Genomic DNA, 20676 nt, shown 5'->3' with positions numbered 1-20676 from the left:
ATTGGGTTTAATATCAGAGCCAGCCATAAGGGGAAAAAATAGGAGAAATGCTTTCTTTTTTTTTTTTTTTTATTAAATGGAAATGTCGAGAATAAAGTCATAATATTGAGAATAAGGTCAAACTTTCAGTATTAGCACCAGGCATAAGAAAAAAACAAATCAGAGAAGGAAGATTTCTTAAATGTATTCATATTTTATCTTATTAAACGAAATGTTGAGAATAAACGTTGAACATTTAGAATAAATCAAACTAGCGTTAGTACATATACCGAAATTTCGACTTTATTCAACATTTCAAAATTTTTATCAAAATGCAAAATAAAAAAAAAAAAATCGTCCTCCCTTTCATTCAAAGAACTATATAGAAAATCAATCAATTCAAAGAAGAATTTAAAAAAAGAGAGAAAAACTACTTTTAATTGTCACTTTATTAGTACTTGCATGTGCACCACCATCTCACTTAATATCATATCTAATGACCACAATCTTTACTAGATTATTGTTGTTGTACTCAACTGTTTCACGACAGATTTGTATTCAAAATAAGCCTGTTTTAAGTGGCTTTCCACACTTTTTGGATTATTATACAAAATTGTATTGGATTTCTTAATGTGATTGAGTGAAGAAAAAGAGCTCCAGTGCTCTCCTCCTCTGGCTAGTACTTTCCAAAACTGATGTCATGCTGTGCAAACAAGCAGTGGTGCAAAATACATTTACTTAAGTACAAATTTGAGATACTTGTACTTTGAGTATTTCCATTTCCATCTATTCCATTTTAGAGGGAAATATTGCACTTCCTCCACTATGCATTTATTCACAGCTGTAGTTACTAGACACTTTTCAGATTGAGATTTAACACACAAATAAAATCATCATAAAATATGATCTAATAATGTAGATTATACCCAAAAACATGTAAAGCAGTTGAAATTATCTCCATCTGGACCAAATACAGCATTGAAGTACTGATTATGAGAATGTAACACTTACAGAAGCCAATCTGCATAATGAATACTTTAATTGTAATACATAATGTACAGTTTATTGCCAGTACTTGTAATTAAAGTCGAATGCAGTACTTTTATCTGAGTATTTGTTGTGTGGCATTGCTACTTTTATATAAGTAAGTGATCTTCCACCACTGCATACAACCAGAGAAAAAAACTAAATGCAGATAGGTGGGTTACAAAAAAATAACCTTTAGTTGATCTTGAAAATGCTGTAAGTAAATTAAATTGTTTAGTAAAGATGAGGACAACAAGGACAAACTAAAACCCTTAACTTGTCCTCCATTTTGCTCAGACAAAGCCAGACTGCAGTTTAATGTTATGAAGCTACACAAAGATCGGAGCAGCTCACTGAGTAGCTGGGGTTTTCCCTGCACAGTCACACTGTATCTCTGGGGCAACATGCCAATTTCAAACCACTGCAGCCACCTGAACCCTCGTGGCACAAATGTGAAAATCTCTGTGAAAGAAATATGTGTGCTTTCCGGCTGCTATCTAGTCGACAAACACACGACTAAACCTCTTCTTTGGTGTTTTGTGAAGAGCACAGTATTCACCCAGTAGTACCAGGGCAGTGGTGTAGAGTGTCACTGGCTCAGCTCTGCTGCCCTGCGTCTCCCTTCACCATCACTGGATCTCTATAGTCAGCAGCACTGCAGCACTGACAGCTCTGTATGCAGAGAAAGAAAGAGACACAGAAAGACAGACACACAGACAGGGACAGAAATAGTCTCCTCTGACATATCTGATCATTATTTGCTGCAGGTCAATCTGAGGAAAGGGTGATTGATAACAAACATACGCTCCAAGGCTGCGACAAAACCTGCTGCTATTGGATGACTTTGATTTGTCCACCCGAACCTCGCTGTCTTTCTCTCTTTTTCCTCTCCGTGTGTGTGTGATCATCAAAGACTTGATGTGTTTGCATATTCCGTCTCTTGCATGATGTCCTCTGATTACCAATTGTGACTTCAGCATAACACAGCAAGATAATATGCTCTAATATGTACACTCAGTATTAGCATGGGTGGTTGGCAATTTATTGAAGAGTCTTATGACACAACGCTTGATAAAACAGATTGGACAAAGCCATGCTGTGTGAGAATGCATTGTGGAGTGTGTGTGTGTGTGTGTTTATCTGGAGCGAGAGGCAAGAGGACAAAGAAATTGATTAAATGGATAAATCCGATATCAGGAAGCAATTCTCAGCACTGCATTATGTCAGTAACGTGGATTGTGAGGATGACATTTCCCTGACACGGACAAAGTTGTGGGAAATTCCTTCTTCTCTCCCAGAACAACACATTTAAAGCCTCAGTAGGCAGTATATTTTTGGCATTATTGTGCAACAGAATCATAATAACCTTTCAGCATATTGTAATTCAAGTGTTCTGAGAGAAAACTAGACTTCTGCTCCTCCTCATGGCTCTGTTTTCAGGCTTTAAAAGATCTAGCCCGTAACGGGAGACTTTGGCCAATCACAGGTCATTTCAGAGAGAGAGCGTTCCTATTGGCTGTGCTCCGGCTGGGGGGCGGGGCTTGGTATTTCCTCAACTGATCTCAACATGGCTGCCTCATTTTACAGCTAAACAGTACACTACAAGATGTTTCTGAAAACATTTGAGGTGAAAAATAGGCATTACAGTAACAGAATATTGATTCATATTTCATCAGCGCTGCATAGTTTGACTGTTTGATCAGAGTTTGCCAGTGATTGACAGCTGCTCATAGACGGCAGGCTCCAGATCAGCTCTGATTGGTTGTTTTCCTTCGGTCTGTGAAATCTTGCAGATGCCATTAGGAGCACCGGAGGACACAGAGACAGATGATTTTTTTTTACACCAAAAATCCCATTTGCTCCATTTCTACCCACTGCAGCTTTAAATGTTTCTGTGTCCCGATTAGTTGAACTTAAACAGTTCTTGGAGATCAGACCCAAAGCCTATCCTATACTTGTTCAGGGTTTTCTATTATTTGTGGACAAACATCCAAAAGAAACACTCAAAAAAAGAACTATCAATAGCCCCATCTGCTATCTCCTGACACCCACATGTTGTTGTTGAAACCAGTGTAATAACCCAAAATGTGATTTCAGCTGGTGCACAGTGACCTTTAAAGGGACTGTATGTAACTTTTTACAGGTATAAATCGCGTCTGCGCGCTCGCGTCTGGCCGGAGTCTCTGCTCCGCTGCCTGCTTGCCTTCACTCACACACCGCGCGCGTTCTCGCTGTCTCGCTCCACCTCTAGACGTGAACGCGCGCACACTACACACTACAGAAGAGTTAGTTTAGCTCTGAGAATATCTAGTGAATGTACAGTGGACGTTTGTGCAGAAATAAATGCTGCAGCTCCTCCAGACCAACAGAGGTTTCCCGTGTCTTGTGAAGTGACGGGGCTCTGCAGAGAGACACGTTATCTCCCTGCGAGCGCAGTCGGGAGACAGTAACGTTTCTCTTCCTGCTTCAGACCCGGCACCGACCCGCTTTTCCTGCTTCAGCCCCGGAGGCTGAAGCAGGAAAAAGCCAACACTAGGATCAGCACTGATTTATGGAGAGACCTTCGTCTGGTCAGCTAACATTACTGCCAAGCAGCTGAAATATAGAGTGATATTGTGGTTTTACCTGACGTGTGTCGCCTCACTGTTTTGAGCGATGCTCGTTCATGACTATATAGAGCGAGCACAAGCGCGAGCCCGACGCTGACTTTCGTTGACTTAACGGCCACAGGTTTTGCATTTCTGAATCTTACAAACAGTCCCTTTAAGGTTTTTTCTCATCTTTGATGTGACAGGACATACCACACCTCACATATCTTTACTTTATTGTGCTGCAATAACAGTTTTGGCCTAGTTTGTTCTGTTATGGACCTTACAGACAAAAACTGCCCTTCTCTGATTGGATCATGAAGGTGTCACTCAAGTCACACGTTGAGAGCATTTGCATGAGGAGGAGACTATAAATAAGTTTAGGAAACGCCTTCCCAGGCGCACTCCTCTGATGCAGTCTGGTCCAGAGCACCACCACCACCACCACCACCGAGCTATTGTGTGAAAAGAGATATATACACCAGCCAAGATGTCTTATAAAAATACACAGTCTTCTTACAAGAAGATGTTCGGCGGAGACAGAGTGACGTCTCGGAGCAGCTACTCCAGCAACCGTCAGTACTCCAGCCCGGTGCGCACCTCCTCCCGGGTGTCCTACGGGCTCTCCTCCGCTCCACCGAGCCTCTACGCGGTGAAGTCGACCCAGCAGCGGCTCCGGAGCAGCGCCGCCATGCCCCGGCTGTCCTCCGACAACCTGGACTTCTCCCTGGCCGACGCCGTCAACAGCGAGTTCATCACGAACCGCACCAACGAGAAGGCGCAGATGCAGTCCTTGAACGACCGCTTCGCCAACTACATCGACAAGGTGCGCTTCCTGGAGCAGCAGAACAAGATCCTGCTGGCGGAGCTGGAGCAGCTGAGGGGCAAAGGCACGTCCAGGGTCGGAGACCTGTACGAGGACGAGATGCGGGAGCTGCGGCGCCAGGTGGACCAGCTCACCAACGAGAAGGCCCGGGTCGAGGTGTACCGGGACAACCTGGCCGACGACATCGAGAGGCTGAGAGAGAAGTATGGAGGCACTGAGTGATGTTAAAGAAAACTCCATCCAGATGTTGTTCTATTGAGACCTATAAAGCAGATCCGTTATTATCAGTGTGCATATCCCCCTTATTAATGACTCATAAAGTTGTTATACAGACTTCAATACAGGCTGGTTTATTTAGATAGATAGATAGATAGATAGATAGATAGATGGATATATAGATAGATAGATAGGCGTGGCACGGCACTAAGTGATGATAAAGAAACTCCATACAGATGTTGTTATAGCGAGACCTACAAAGCAGATCCGTTATTATCATCAGTGTGCATATCCCCTTATTAATTACTCATAAAGTTGTTATACAGACTTCAATACAGGCTGGTTTATTTATTTAGATAGATGGATAGATAGATAGATAGATAGATAGTAACTTTATTGATCCCGAGGGAAATTCAAGTTTCCATCATCACAGTTCCATAGTGCAAAACATGTTAGTAAAAAGGCAGTAAAAAAGTTAGTAGTGCAAAGTACAAAGTACAACAAAAAAAAAAAACCAGATATAAAAATACAAGGAGATGAAGAAGAAAACTGTTAAAACTTGATACCTTCACTTTTTTTGCATCAAATCATAGCGGGATATTTGCTGAAATTGATTGGATGTGGCACAGCCCTAACCCTAGAAAAACTACCACCAGCTGCCACTGTATTCAAGTACAAGTACCTCAAAAGTGCATACTTGTGTTACTCTCCACCATGATTTATTACTATCATTATACACACTTTTTATGCTGTAGTTTCTTCAGGTGGAGCTTTTAACTACTTATACTGTTGGGTAGTTTAATGTAGAACAATGCATCATCTTTTATAAACTGATCATGTGTTTGGTATGAAAACTTGATCTGAAATGTAGCGAAGTAGATAGATAAATAGATAGATGGATAGATAGATAGTAATTTTATTGATCCCGAGGGAAATTCAAGTTTCCAGCATCACAGTTCCATAGTGCAAAATATGTTAGTAAAAAGGCAGTAAAAAAGTTAGTAGTGCAAAGTACAAAAAAATATACCAGATATAAAAATACAAGGAGATGAAGAAAACTGTTAAAACTGAATATAGTGCAGGGTAACAGCTGTGATACAGGACTATTAATAAAGTGAATATAGTGCAGAAGGGACTGTTAAAAGTGGGTATAGTGCATTATTATCTTCTTATATATGCCAGGCACTGCGCAAAACCTGAACTTAAAGTGCAGCTCTGGGGTGTAAATGCTGTTGAAATGAAAATGCCTGCTTTTTGTCTGTGTTTGCAGGTTGCAGGATGAGATGTCTCAGCGGGAGGAGGCTGAGAGCACCATGCAGAGCTTCAGACAGGTACAGTATGGTGCATGTCATGAAATAAAGCTATAGGGCTGCATGGGCAATATATCGATACTATATCGATATCGGGATATGAGGCTTGATATCGTCTTAGATTTTGGATATTGCAATATGGCATAAGTGTTGTATTCTCCTGGTTTTAAAGGCTGCATCACAGTAAGTGTAAGTGATGCAATTTATTGTACTTTTTCTTTACTTTTTGGCTACTTTACTTTCACATCATTGATGATTACTTATCAAAAATCTCATTGTTTAAATGGTATGTTAACGCAACCTGTAAGACCCATATCTTAAGAAGTATGGACAAAATATAAGAATATCCTTTGAAGAATGTAGAATGTTATTTTTTTGCATTAAGGAACTGCATATTTACTATGTTATTAATTCGTATAAGTAGCTCTCCTGTAGACGTCAGAGTCGCATTTTGATGAATCAGATAACCGAAATATGTCTTTAGGAGCGCCATAGTTTTTGATCTAGTTAAATATGTGTAACATTTTACATTCTTCAAAGTATATTCTTCTTATATTCTTATATGCTTCTTAAGATATGTCTCTTACAGCACCAATGGTCAACCCTACAATATCATCGCAATATCGATATCGAGGTATTTTGGTGAAAAATATTGTGATGTTTGATTTTCTCCGTATCGCCCAGCCCTTAATAAAGTGTTTTCACACTTTTGACATCAAGAAAATCACTTCCTCTGTTATGTTACGTGATACATTTTGCAAAGAGAGAGATAAAAGGAAATGACCTTAGTTTTCAACAGCAGAAGATGCCGATAGAGATTGAGATAAACCTCAATTATCTCTCACATCAGTCTCACTTCTTATGAGGTGCAAATGTCCATTTGATCTCTATCTAATTATCGCTCATGAGCTGCAGAGACAGGAATGCACTTTTTTGATGACACAACAGCAGATTCTCGCCTTGATCCCAAATAGGCTGCGGAGCAGAGCAGATCTGACCCCGTCCTGGTACAAAAGGCCAAGTTGTGGCTGTTGAGTTAAATCAGGCCTGCAATGAGAGGAGATCTTTTTAAGTCTGACTGGACACGCTGAATGAGCTGCCGGACATGACAACAGTGTGGTGGGCCCAATGTGGTTATCAGAGCGAGAAGACGAAGCAGCCACCATGTGATCTGGCTGTCTCATTCTGGCAGAGCATCAGCACACTGAAACCAGTGATTGTTCCTTAACACTGGGGTTCATGGTGATTAATGAAGTGATGATGAGTCGTGCAAAAAGAGTGTCACTGCACAAACAAAAAATGAGGTTCATTAGCATAGCTACAGACATGAATAAGAGTAAATTCTCCAGTGATTAGGTGCTTTTTTAGGGCATGCAGTATGTTATCAATACATTGCACCATCATGACCTTGTATATAAGAATGGCAGGAAGGAAGTCCCCTGTGGCCTGCCATGGTGGCACAGAGACAACAATGCAGGGCCTGCAGCCGGCTCTCGCTCAGTCAGGCAGACAGTCACTCTTCCAGCCCCGGGCCGGGTTTGGGAAACCCTGCTGAATAGCACACTTTGTTTGTGGCATTAGAGCTGGGGCAAAGCTCCTTCATTTGCTGATACCTCAATTACCAGCCTGCCAACGCCCTGGCAAAGCACAGCCGTGTGGTGCCACATGTATGAGAAATAGAATTAAATACAATATAGTAGGATGTTTTCATTACAATACAATGTTTTACATTATAGTGTTAATAAGAGAACATGGTCAGTACTCAGTAACAGAGCTTCCAGTGGAGTGACTAAACGTCTACCAAAAGAGCCAGTAGAGACTTTCAGGTTAAGAATGCTGTTAAGTAACTACAAATGGGATTAAGTGCCTCTTGAATAATGCTTTGTGGCTCTGGGTGCTCTACAGTGCCTCCTTTATTACATCAAATTAATTTATATAGGGATTGAAACAATCTCACTGAACCTTTTTTAACCTTTTTTTCCCTGAAGTAAGGACAGCCAGGCATGTGGTTTGTTTTATTGCACAGTAAGTGGGCACCATTTGACAAACCCTAGAGAAGTATTCCGATCCTTTATGCAAGTAAAAGTAGAACTACCTCAATCGAAAAATATTTTACTACAAGTTAAAGTCCTGCATTAATTATTTAAGTAAAAGTAAGTAATTTTATACTTTTATACTAAAAGTAAAAGTAGTCATTATGCTGAAACACTCATTTCAGGGTGTTATATTATCAATAATATATTGTATTATTAGTTATTAGTACTTAATATTGTAATTTGTCAATATTAAGGCTGCAACTAATGTTTATTTTCATTGTCGATTAATCGGTTGAGTATTTTCTTGATTAATCAATTAGTTGTTTGGTCTATAAAATGTCAGAAAATGGTAAAAAATGTTGATCAGTGTTTCCCAAAGCCCAAGACGCCATCCTCAAATGTCTTGTTTTGTCCACAACTCAAAGTTTTTCAGTTTACTGTCATAGAGGAGCAAAGAAACCAGAAAATATTCACATTTAAAAAGCTGGAATCAGATTTTTTTTTCAGAATTTTTTCTTTCTTAACAAATTACTCAAACCGATTAATTGATAATCAAAATATTTGGCGACTAATTTAAGTTGACAACTAATCGATTAATCGTTGCAGCTCTACTCAATATGTAGCCAATATTAGTTTCTTTATACACTACTGGGTAGTTTAAAAGTAAAGCACATATAAAATCTTAATCTGTGAGCAGTGGTGGAAAATAACTATTTACTACTACTAAACGTAACTACAATTTTGAGGTAATGTACCCTTAATTGAGTATTTCCATTTTCTGCTACTTTCTACTTTTACTCTACTACATCTCAGAGGAAAATATTTACTTTTTACTCCACTACATTTATTTGATAAATTTAGTTATTTAGTTACTTTGCAGATTAATAATACAAAATACAATCAACTAATAAATTGTTGTAATATTAGATTAAGATGAAACTTTATTAATCCCTGAGTTAAATGACCCAGCAATATACAAAGCAATTAAAATGAGCTGCAACATGAAAGTGTTGAACAAATAAAATATCCCAAAATATTAGTAAAATATCCCCAAAATATTAGTAATATATCCAAAAAAACATTAGTAGAGTATCCCAAAAAAATAAGTAAAATAGCAGGAAAATATTAGCATAGTGTCAGACAAAATTTGTAAAATCTCCAAAATAATATCAGTAAAATATCCCAAAAATAATTAAAATGAGCCCCATCTTTACCAACTGCAACATTGAAGTGATGAGCACATTAATGCATCAATAATTATAATACAATAATATTATTATATTATTCTGCATAATGAGTACTTTTGTTTCTGGAACATTTTGATGCTAATACTTTTGTACTTTTACTTGAGTAAGATTTTGAATGCAGGACTTTTACTTGTAACAGAGTATTTCTACACTGTGGTATTGTTACTTTTACTGAAGTACAAGATGTGAGTACTTCTTCGAGTAAAAGGTACAATATTTACCTCTGAAATGTAGTTGAGTAAAAGTATAAAGTATACAGTATAATAAAAATACTCAAGTAAAGTTCAAGTACCTGAAAACTGAACTTCAGTGCAGTTCCACCACTGCCAATCTGCCTGTGATGTACTCCAGGACCGAGGCCTAAAAGGTGCTGCAGCGTCTACAACACAAGAGAAATCAGGAAAAAACATCTGCAGTGCCACTTGTCATGTGCCTGCAATTGGTCTCTATTGGATAAATGTGTTTGTGACCTTGCCTCGCTGCACAATGAGACATTTTGTGTACGTGGCTGTTGTGTGAGTGCGCCTGTACAGCATGTGTGAAAGAGCATTTTCTTCCTATGTCAGCAGACACATAATGCGTAGTTCATGTTAACCTTCACAAGTCACCTTATTAAGAGTCAGTGTCACTACACAGGATGTGGACAATGCTGCCCTCGCCAGATTGGACCTGGAACGGAAGGTTGAATCACTCCAGGACGAAATCAACTTCCTCAAGAAGCTGCATGATGAGGTAAGCTTCTCTTTGTGTGGCTAAAGCTGACCCAGTCTACTGCAGAAACATTGCCAAATAATTTGTGGTATTTGTTGATCTGGCCACTGGCCAGAGTACCAGATCGGTAGGGTTCAATGCATCAGAGCAATGTTAATACAGTCAGGAGAGTCATGGAAAAGTATACAAAAGGACATTAAAATAAATAGTCTTACTTAACTATTTTTACATGCAAGTTCTATTGATACCATTATAGGAAATGCTGGAGATGCAGAGCCAGATCCAGCAGCAGCAGCATGTGCAGGTGGACATGGAGATGGCTAAACCCGACCTGACAGCTGCTCTGAGGGACGTCCGTCTGCAGTACGAGAACCTGGCCTCCAAAAACCTCCAGGACTCTGAGGAGTGGTACAAATCCAAGGTAAAGATTTTTCACGAAGTTGGTTCAAGAAATTCAAAAGAAGCAGAATAAATGGACTAGAGCTTGAATATAATCCTACATATTTTAGATCCATGAAATGTATAGCAGCTTTAATCAATGTTTTTTTCTGTTAATAATTGATCACATACTTGTTTTTGAAAATTATTACTTATAGTGATGAAACCACCCGACTCTGCAGATCCCTTTAGATCTATGGAGCATTTTGGTGTCTTTGAGCTCTTTGTTTTAGTTTTTTAGCTCCCAATTTTACTGTTTTGGATCAGTTTCATGGCCCTCGTCTGCGTTGTTTTTGACTGCAGTCGACACTACCTGCCCAGCACCAACTGGCTGACAAAGTTATTTTTAGCAGCTAAGAAGACAGATATTTCCCTCAGGAGTTGGTAGAGATCAGAAACAGCCAAAAACATACGCATGATTTTTTTTTAAATTGCACACATAAAACTGCATAAAATAGATGGATAGATTCCAGATAATCGAAAAAGAATTAAATGTGACAGGAGAAGTAAAGAAGCCACAGACTTATACAACGGACCTCCCCTCAACATAAGAGGAAAAATAATCACAAAAAGGGAAAAAAATAAGAAAACTAAGGTAACAAAATTTAGAAAAATACAACAAAAAAATAAAACACACATCAGTAGACAACAATACAATTAAAACAAATAACTATATGACAAACAAACAACAACAGAACAAAAACCAAAGAAGAGAAAATAATAGATATACATATATACAGTATACTTACACACATATATACATACAGTATATATATACATACACACATACAAATACACACATCAAGACATAATTAGACATCAGGAATTAAATGCAATGACAATTTCCCTTTGAAATTTTCTAAGAATACAGAGCTCTTGATAATGTGTATTTTGGCGTTCCATATTTGTACACCACGAAATCTGAGGCACTGGCCATGTTTCGTTTTGTAAAAAGGAAGGTGAAGATGATCAACCTGTCTAGTATTATATGAGTGAATTTGAGAATTCAATTTGAAGAATTTGCTAAATGATGATGGTAGAAAAAAAGGCTCAAGTTCACCATATTAACTACAAAGTGATAATGGTCACTGTCTTGTTTACAGTGTGTTTCCACTGCCCCCATGTGGACAAAAAAGAAGAAAAAAAACAGCTGGTTTTAAGTTTTATTTTTTCTTTAAAAGGCATAAAATCATCAGCCAAAATACTGAAAAGCAATGCAGTAAAATAGAAACTTTCTTTTATTTATGACCTTTTAACTTGTCGTGAACAGTGTTGCCTAAAAAAACTGCCTCAACCACCAAGCCGCAGTGTAGCGTGAGTGCAAGCCTCTTGTGGCCACATCTTTCATAATTCACATGCTTCACGCTATCTGCCGTAGACGCTCTGCTTCAGCCTCTGACTCATCATTTATTGAACAGTTGATTTCTCAGTTCTTACCTCCTCTCTCTATGTTTGACACTGTGGTTGCCAGTTTGCTGACCTCACCGAGGCTGCAGCCAGGAATAACGATGCTCTGAGAATGGCCAAGCAAGAGGCCAACGACTACAGACGCCAAGTTCAGTCACTTACTTGCGAGGTGGATGCCCTTAAAGGAACTGTGAGTATGCAACTTTAGGCTTACACTGTAGTATACGAGATGATGATACATATGTAGCTGAGATCAAACAAATGGACTCAAAGTTTAGAAAACGCTGCATGCTTTCGAATAATGACAAAGCAAATAGATAACTATCCAGTGAGAGTTTATTTTCACAGGTCACAAAAGCAAAAAATCAATTTGAGACAAGTTATTTTCACTGCCTAAAGTGTCATTTTGTTCCCCGCTTGGCTGCCCTCCCAGAATGAGTCCTTGGACCGCCAGATGAGAGAGGTGGAGGAGAACTTCTCCCTGGAGACGGGCGGTTACCAGGACACCATCGGCCGCCTGGAGGAGGACATTCACAACATGAAGGACGATATGGCCCGCCACCTCCGCGAGTACCAGGACCTCCTAAATGTCAAGATGGCCCTGGACATTGAGATCGCCACCTACAGGAAGCTGCTGGAAGGAGAGGAGAGCAGGTGATGGATGAAGAGCTCAGATGTGCATATGAATATTCAGGACATACAACAAAAGAGACATATATTGATTTGCGGACTTTCTCTATTTTCAGAATCACCACCCCAATGCCAAACTTCTCATCTCTAAACATGAGAGGTAGGATCACAGTCTGCATGTTGACGTCAGTATTGGTTATTATATTTTCATATAATAAAACAACTTTCCTTTTTTTTTTTTAGAAACAATGATGGATTCCAAACCTCATTTTGAATCTACAACAACTAAGAAGGTCCTCATCAAGACAATTGAGACCAGGGATGGTCAGGTAGAATCCACTTCAAGTGATTTTCAATCAATGAAGTAGTTTTCTGACAGCCGTTTACGCTGAGACGCATGACCCTGCTCACCTTTTCTCTGTACTTTATGTTCTCGTTCAGGTGATCAACGAGTCAACCCAGAACCACGATGACATGGAGTAATAATGTCTCTGTCTTTGCCAAACAATCAACAAAAAGCAATACGAAGAAACACATTTCACTGGGGCTGGCTACAAGCAAGCAAACAAACAACACAAAAAGCAAACAGCTCGGAAAAGTGCCTTTATATGTGATGATCCAGTAAGCCTGTTAGTTGACACAGACTGTATTCTGCTTCCTCCTCTACTGAAAGTATTCTCTTTTGTCACATTTTGTTTAGACACAATAATGAAATCAGCACAACATAGAAATCCTTATTGAGGTCTACAAAAATCTTTCTTTGTAACCAAAGTAGTATTTTTGATCAATACAGCATGCACACTCCAGGAAATCTGTATGCTAAAGATGTCACAATTTGCCTGTACGCAGCAATAAACCAGTAAGGCCGTAACTCAGTACTGTGCATGAGGTGTGATACTTTGCTGGTATTTGGTATTGGTATTTGCTGGTAATACGTTTATGGTAATGAAGTAGAAGTATTAAAACAATTCCTCATATGAATAAAAAGGGGAAACGGGGATCAGTTTAAGTAACATCGTCCACAAGTAATTAAATTGTTCAACCAGTCTTAAATGGGGTAAAAACATTACATTCAACAGCTGTTTCAAGAAGCAAATGAGCTTTCAAAAAGCGTTGAAACTGAACTTTTAAGCTAACGGGTAAGTGTTCAGAAAAAAAAGGAAATTTAACCATCCACAATTCCTGACATCTGGGCAAACTCTATCGAATCATGAAGATCATGTGACATGATTGAAAGCACCAGAGTGGCTACTAAATTGACCTTGAGGTAAGATTGTTTGTCAACAATATATTAAGTAAATATCAGTTATAATAATAGAATATTGAACAATATTGAGTACAATATTGTGACATTATTTTTATTCCACTACATTTATCTGATAGCTATATTTTCCTTTTCACATGTAAACCATATGATTGGTTCATAAACAATGATGTGTTGTGATAGATTTAACTACCCAACAACAGAACCTATACATATAAAGTTGTTAAAATTAGCTCAACTTCGACCAGTTTACAGTACTTGTCACACATCAAATAGTAATACAACAATATGCCATTCTGCGGCATAATGAGCACTTTAACTTTTGATGCTTTATGTGCATTTTGCAGATAACACTGCTGTACTTTTATTTAAATAAGATTTTGAATGCAGGACTCTGTAACAGTTATGTTTCCATTGTTGCATTGCTACACTTACTTAATAGAGGATCTGAAAGATAAGATAAGATAAGATATTCCTTTATTAGTCCCGCAGTGGGGGAATTTGCAGTGTACAGCAGCAAAGGGGATAGTGTAAAAAACAAGATGCATCAGCTAACACAGTAAAAAAGAGGTAAACAAAGTGTAACAACATATGAACCATTTAAATAGAAGAATGTATAAAAATAAGAGCAGTATATACAGTATTGACAATAAGCAGACTATTAACAAAATTGCACAAGTGGAAAATGATATTGCACAGTGAGAATGAATGAATGAAATTCCACCTGAAAATATCAGGTTATTGTCAGTTCTTTAAGTATAAACGGATACAAATTAAGTCTAATAAGCTTAACAAAATCACATTTAATCATTACAAAATGATGATCCTTTAGAGGTCACAGACCACTTGTTCAAAAAAATAATATCAAGATCATTGATGCTGCCAAATGAGATCTCCTGTGGCAATATGGAAAATAAGAGATGCATTAGTGAGAATCAGTACAAAATAAGGATATCCTTGGTTTGTCGATAAAATTATCAGGTTATTTGACTTCCATCTGTCGGTGGTTAACGTTAATTGAACTACCTTCAGTGGTGGGTCATTTAAAGCAGGCTACGCTACGAGAAGTAGCAAGAAGCTTTTTAAAATCACATTTATTATTTAATAAATGAGTTATTTTTCATTGTTGCACTGCTACACTTACTTAATGGAGGATCTGAAAGTATAAACAGATACAAATTAAGTCTAATAAGCTTAACAACAATCACATTTTATCATTACAAAATGATGATCCTTAAGAGGTCACAGGCCACTTGTTCAAATGTATATACAAATATATATATATATTTGAACAGGCAGAGCATTTTGGCAAATTTTTCTTGGGCGCTCCCCACATGATCAGCTGTGTTGCTCATCCCACTAATGCATGATCCTTACAAGTTGGACATCATTGTCAAGGTAAATTAACAGGCTTTCCAACGATGTAAAATACAATGCCAATTAGCATTGTAACAACAGAGAAATAATCGACCAAACACAAGTTTCCGAACTTTGTTTTTACAGTTTATATATATATATATATATATACTGTATATATATATATATATATACTGTATATATATATATATATATACTGTATATATATATATATATATATAGAGAGAGAGAGAGAGAGATACAAATATATTCAAAAATGAAATCAAGATCATTGATGCTGCCAAATGAGATCTACTGTGGCAATATGGAAAATAAGAGATGCTTTAGTCAGAATCAGTACAAAATAGAGATATCCTTTTTTTGTCGATAAAATTGTATTGACTGCCATCTGTCGGTGGTTAATGTCAACTGAACTACCTTCAGTGGTGGCTCATTTACAGCAGGCTTGTGAGAAGTAGCCAGAAGCTCCCTAATAAAATCACATTTTAATTTACCATGTATTTGACCCCAGACCCCAAATCTCGCGATAATTGATCCCAGATACGTTAAAAACGTGATTTGAACAAATAGAAAGTCTACAGGTATTTGTTGATGATCATAAACAACGTTATAGTTCTTCTTTAAGTCCGCGCAGTTAGATGTCTGCTCATTTAAATAATCCGGATACGTGTCAGGTTAATTAATGTCGCTTGTTTTCGCCGGTTTGCCCCGAGAGAGAGAGAGAGATTGGTGTGTTAGTCTGCTGAGCAACTTTCTTTCTCCATGTGACGCGTCTGTCTGCGGAGGAGACACTGACCGGAGGAAGACGCGTTTGTCAGTTGGGTTTTGGCGAGTAAAAAACAAAAATGGAGTCAAGTTTCAACAGGTTTTGAGCAGCAGGTTTTGTTAACGTTTCTATGGTGATGGGCTCGGTGACTTCTGCTCTAACACGGACCAGAAACGCGCTGGTGAAAGTGGGCTCAGAGCCGGAGAACCATGACCCGGAGAGGAGCCACTCTGCTCCGGAGTCGGACCGGGACCGGGACCGGGCCGGCAGGAAGAAGAGCGCCCGGTTCAACGTCCCCAGCTCCGGCTCCGGACAGACCGGACTGCAGAGCTCCCGGCAGGCGCTGTCCGAGGTGCTGAGCAGACAGGAGGACTCCGACGGAGACAAACACACCATGGTCAGGATGAAGAGTCCTGAAGGTCAACAAAGCGGTGAGTTCAACAGGTACTGAGTAGGTAGCCTAGAAGTTACACACCTGTTGCTTTAATGAGCATTTGTTGCAAAAAAAAACCCCGATCAAGTAGTTTACAATAATAATAATAATAATAATAATAATAAAACCAATCAAATAGTGTATAATAATAACAATAATAATAATAATAATAATAATAATAATAATAATAAAACCCCCACAATCAAATAGTGAATAATAATAATAATAATAATAATAATAATAATAAAGAACCCAATCAAATAGTGTATGATAATAATAATAATAAAAAAACAATCAAATAATGTATAATAATAATAATAATAATAATAATAATAATAATAATAATAATAAAAAAACAATCAAATAGTGTATAATAATAATAATAAAACACAAGTATGCACTTTTGAGGTACTTGTACTTCAATATTTCTATTCCATGCTACTATATACTTCTTCTCGGTCTGCAGGACAGATCATAATGCATACAGTGCACTTTCATAGACTAAGCTACTGGAGTTACCCTGCACTACTCATTTTTAACAGTCTCTTCTGCACTATATTCACTTTTTTAATAGTGGTGTATCACAGCTGTTACTCTGCACTATATTCAGTTTTAACAGTTTTCTTCATCTCCTTGTATTTTTATATCTGGTATATTTTTACTTTCTACTTTGCACTACTAACTTTTTTACTGCCTTTTTACTAACATGTGTTGCACTATGGAACTGTGATGCTGGAAACTTGAATTTCCCTCTGGATCAATAAAGTTACTATCTATCTATCTATCTATCTATCTATCTATCTATCTATCTATCTATCTATCTATCTATCTATCTATCTACTTTTCTACATTTCAGATCAAGTTTTCATACAAAACACATGATCAGTTTATAAAAGATGATGCATTGTTCTATATTAAACTACCCAACAGTATAAAGCTCCACCTGAAGAAACTACAGCATAAAAAGTACAAATTAATACATTAATTATGATGATTCAGTATTTCAACAATATATAACACTGACATAATGAGTACTTTTACTTAAAGTAGGTCCACATTTTTATTGCAATACTTTTACTTGTAATGGAGTGCATTTTTATAGTTGCTACTTTTACAAGTAAATACTTTGAATACTTCTTCCACCACCAATAGACCTTTTTCACAGCAGATATTTGGACATGTCACAGTAGGAATAAGCACAGGTGTAAATAATATAAAGATATGATGATGGCTGAATTCCAATTTAGCTGCTTTGATTTCAGGCTCCAGGTATTGTGCATGCTGATTGACTGTCACTCTCACTGGGACACTTAAATAAAACAGAGCCATCATTAGTGTTTTTAGCTACACCTGCACTTTACCCACTATTATGAGTCCAAATAGCAGACATGTGCCAGAAAAAGCACAGGTGGAACCAATAACATTAACGATCCCAGTAAACCATTCTAGTGAACCAGCATGTACAGTAGCAGGACCTTCAGGATGCTAGTGGCATGCAGGCAGTGTTGGAAATTAACCATTTTGTCCACCTGGCTGCCACTCAATAGATTACCATTGTTGTTTTTGGCTGGTGAGTGAAGCAAATCTAGCAGCCACTTGCATATTTTACCAGCATTTGGCTGGTGGCTGGTGCTACTTTCCAACCCTGGATGCAGCTGTTATTAGTGTTATTGATTACACCTGCGCTCTTCCCACTGTGACCTGTCAAAATCGCTGCTTTATAGAATCAAACCGAGTTTTGGCAGAAATGTAATTTTTTTGTTTAACAAGGAATATGCAACAGTAAGTCTTACATTCAAAAGTTTACATTGCCACTTTCTAATAAGGCACCCTTAATAAAGGAGTGATAACTAATGGTTATTTTAATATTTATTAAATAATTTACTAATGCTTTATAGATCAGCTTATAAACCATTAAACTGACAGCGGGCATTTTGCTGCCTAATGGGTGGTTTTACTTTTTTACTTTACATCTTGTTGCGAACACTTCTGTCCTGCAAGTATACTTTAAGTAAAGTATCTAAAAGTGTACTTAACTACTGTACTTGAGTACTTAGTTACTGTACACCACTGACATGCAGTGTACTCATGCAGTTCACTTATGTTTGTCTTTGTACTTGTTTGAAATAATCACCAACTGAAGGTCATATATTGCCTTCAAATGGGGTCGTGTTCACGAGAAGAGTCCATATGAACGCCCCCCTCTTGTGGTATTCATAACCTCGTAAGTGGAAAGTTTCTGAAAGCTCCGAGTTCACGAGTTGTGACGTGTTTGTTGACCTTGTCAGAAATGGCGGAGGCCATCGTAGTTATTTTTTTGGTACATAATAAGTGAATATATTGTAATTTTAGTTGTATATTGTAATTCTTCTTAATTTTATATGTCTGAGGAAAATGTTGATATTCCCAACGGCCTCATGTTTTTCCTCTGTCTTTACGCCTTTGCATTTCCTGCATTATGTAACCCACTTACTAGCTTGCTAAATTGTTAAGAACATTTTCTATTATTCTCATCCTGGCCTCAAATACAGCTGTTGTGTTTCTTTATGCCGCACATCTCCGTGGTTCAGTTCATGGATCTATCTGTAGATGAGAGCAACTGGTCACTTCAGAGGATTACTGTGAATATGCTACTGGAAAAAAAAGGCATTCACTGAATGAGTGCAGAGCTCTTTGATGACCAGCCTCAATGCAACATATCTCCACTACCAAAGCATCTCTCTGATGTGTGAGGCAGACGGAAATAAACCAAATTACAGTCCTATTAACTTTAACAAATTCACACATGAAACTGCAGTATTGCAGAGGTGTGTTATGTTTTATTTATTGGAAATAAATGGTACAAAGGTTTACTGAATCAGCATGAGTTGTCTGGTTTTTAGGTGCTGGTTATGGTACTAACATATTTGTAAAGAGAATCATATATCATTTAATTGCATTACCAATGTTTAACCACATTTAGACTTTTTTTAAGGCAAGTGGAGACGGATTAACATGATACATTTTTTATGCGAGATACGTGGTACAGTTTTTTTTCCAGCAGTTGCCAATCTGTGTACACTACCAGTATCTGTGTACCCTTTAACTATTGTTATAAAATGCAACATTTTTATTCCTTAAACGTATTTAATGTTGGTTTTTACACGTTTTATTTTTGTGTTAGTCAGTGTTTCCTTCAGTTCATCCTGTTTATCTCCAGCTGTCTCCACTGCTGCCACCTCTAGTTCCAACTCCCTGCATATCTGTCCCAGAGGAAAATTATTCTCCCTGGCTGACTCCTAAAATACCATCTGTACTGTGGCGTTTCCATGACCATATGACAGTGTAGACTCCTGTTGAGTTTCCTCCCCGGTCCCCAATGATGCTCATGTGGGTTGAGGAGTGTCCTCCCTGACTCTCAGCTGACTCTACACTCATCTGCGTCCTCCTGAGGAACAAAACACAGACGCCTACCTCCCGATCTGCTTATCTGGTCGGGTTCCCTCAGTGTTAGATAGTCCCAGCGGTGTTGAGATCTCAACTACTGCTTCATTGTGAAGTTTAAAGATCAGCTCTAACAACTTTAGACCATGGCTCTTATCTAACACCACACACCCAATTCAATTAAGATGGATGGGTCATCTTTTAAAGGCTGTTTCAGCTACCCACAATACATGACCAGTGTAGCAGGAGCTTTATGGGAAATGTCTTACAGTCAGGTGTAAATATAACCTACTGGAGGGATTGTATAATAATAGGGATGTTGAAGAGCAGCAATTACCCTGCTGTTGATTAGATTACTGGCACAAGAACTGGGTCATATTCAGACAGGTTCCCGTGGCGTACAAGGAGCTGGAGTTGCTCTAATAGTGTACACTAGTCATACTGAATGGTGTTTTAATAGATAGCACATTTGGAGTAAAGTTGTGTTGTTATTAATCTTCAGAAAATTTTAATGAGTATCAAATGAAGGCAGCATGTATATATTCGTGTTAGAAAGCCTGACCAAAGTGGCTTGGCAAATTTTGGGAGGCAGACTCAGGAAACTTTGTCCAGTTATGAAAAAAAGGTGTTTTATTTACAGTGTCACCATGCTATACACGTGTTCAAAAAAATGTGTCTGCAAGTTACAGGTGATGGAATAATGGCTAAATAAAGAATAAAAAAGCATGGTTAAATTAGTATGACATGTTTCAATGTTGAAAATGGGGACAAATGGTGTTTCTCTCACCCACTTTATCACAATTCGCATCAGGCACTGAAGGAAATGTGTGAGCACCCTTCATAAATGCGTTCATATCGTGGCTAATGTAATAGTGTTTTTGGAATGACAGACTAATGTATACCACTACTACTGCTGCTGTATCTAATGATGCATGCTTTATTAATATATTAAGAGGTATCAGCTGGCCTATTGCCTGGAAATCTGTTTTGTAATTGGAT

The 20676-nt window shown here is 38.0% G+C and overlaps 2 protein-coding genes and 1 long non-coding RNA gene across 4 annotated transcripts in view; 2 read left to right on the top strand and 1 right to left on the bottom strand.

Moving 5' to 3' along the window:
* The window catches only part of LOC141777463 (uncharacterized), a 234776-nt gene that overhangs the window by 125862 nt on the left and 88238 nt on the right, over nt 1–20676 (bottom strand). The window lies entirely within an intron of this gene.
* LOC141777432 (vimentin-like) lies at nt 3984–13290 on the top strand. Its single transcript, XM_074651662.1, has 9 exons — nt 3984–4622; nt 5906–5966; nt 9865–9960; nt 10196–10360; nt 11849–11974; nt 12218–12438; nt 12531–12574; nt 12658–12743; nt 12856–13290. Exons 1-9 carry the CDS (start codon nt 4084–4086, stop codon nt 12895–12897), a joined length of 1380 nt encoding a protein of 459 aa, XP_074507763.1. The 5' UTR covers nt 3984–4083; the 3' UTR covers nt 12898–13290.
* The window catches only part of pde1cb (phosphodiesterase 1C, calmodulin-dependent b), a 115292-nt gene continuing 110221 nt past the window's right edge, over nt 15606–20676 (top strand). The window contains exon 1 of one of the 2 annotated variants that reach the window (XM_074651675.1): nt 15606–16252. In XM_074651675.1, the coding sequence (XP_074507776.1) occupies nt 15952–16252 (301 nt within the window). In that variant the 5' untranslated portion in view covers nt 15606–15951. The remainder of the gene's footprint in view (nt 16253–20676) is intronic. The other variant, XM_074651676.1, reaches the window with a different exon arrangement.

The sequence above is a fragment of the Sebastes fasciatus genome, chromosome 11 (assembly GCF_043250625.1).
Source record: "Sebastes fasciatus isolate fSebFas1 chromosome 11, fSebFas1.pri, whole genome shotgun sequence".
NCBI classification, from domain to species: domain Eukaryota; kingdom Metazoa; phylum Chordata; class Actinopteri; order Perciformes; family Sebastidae; genus Sebastes; species Sebastes fasciatus.
Note: the sequence above shows the minus strand (reverse complement) of the source record. Positions and strands in the feature narration are given on the sequence as shown.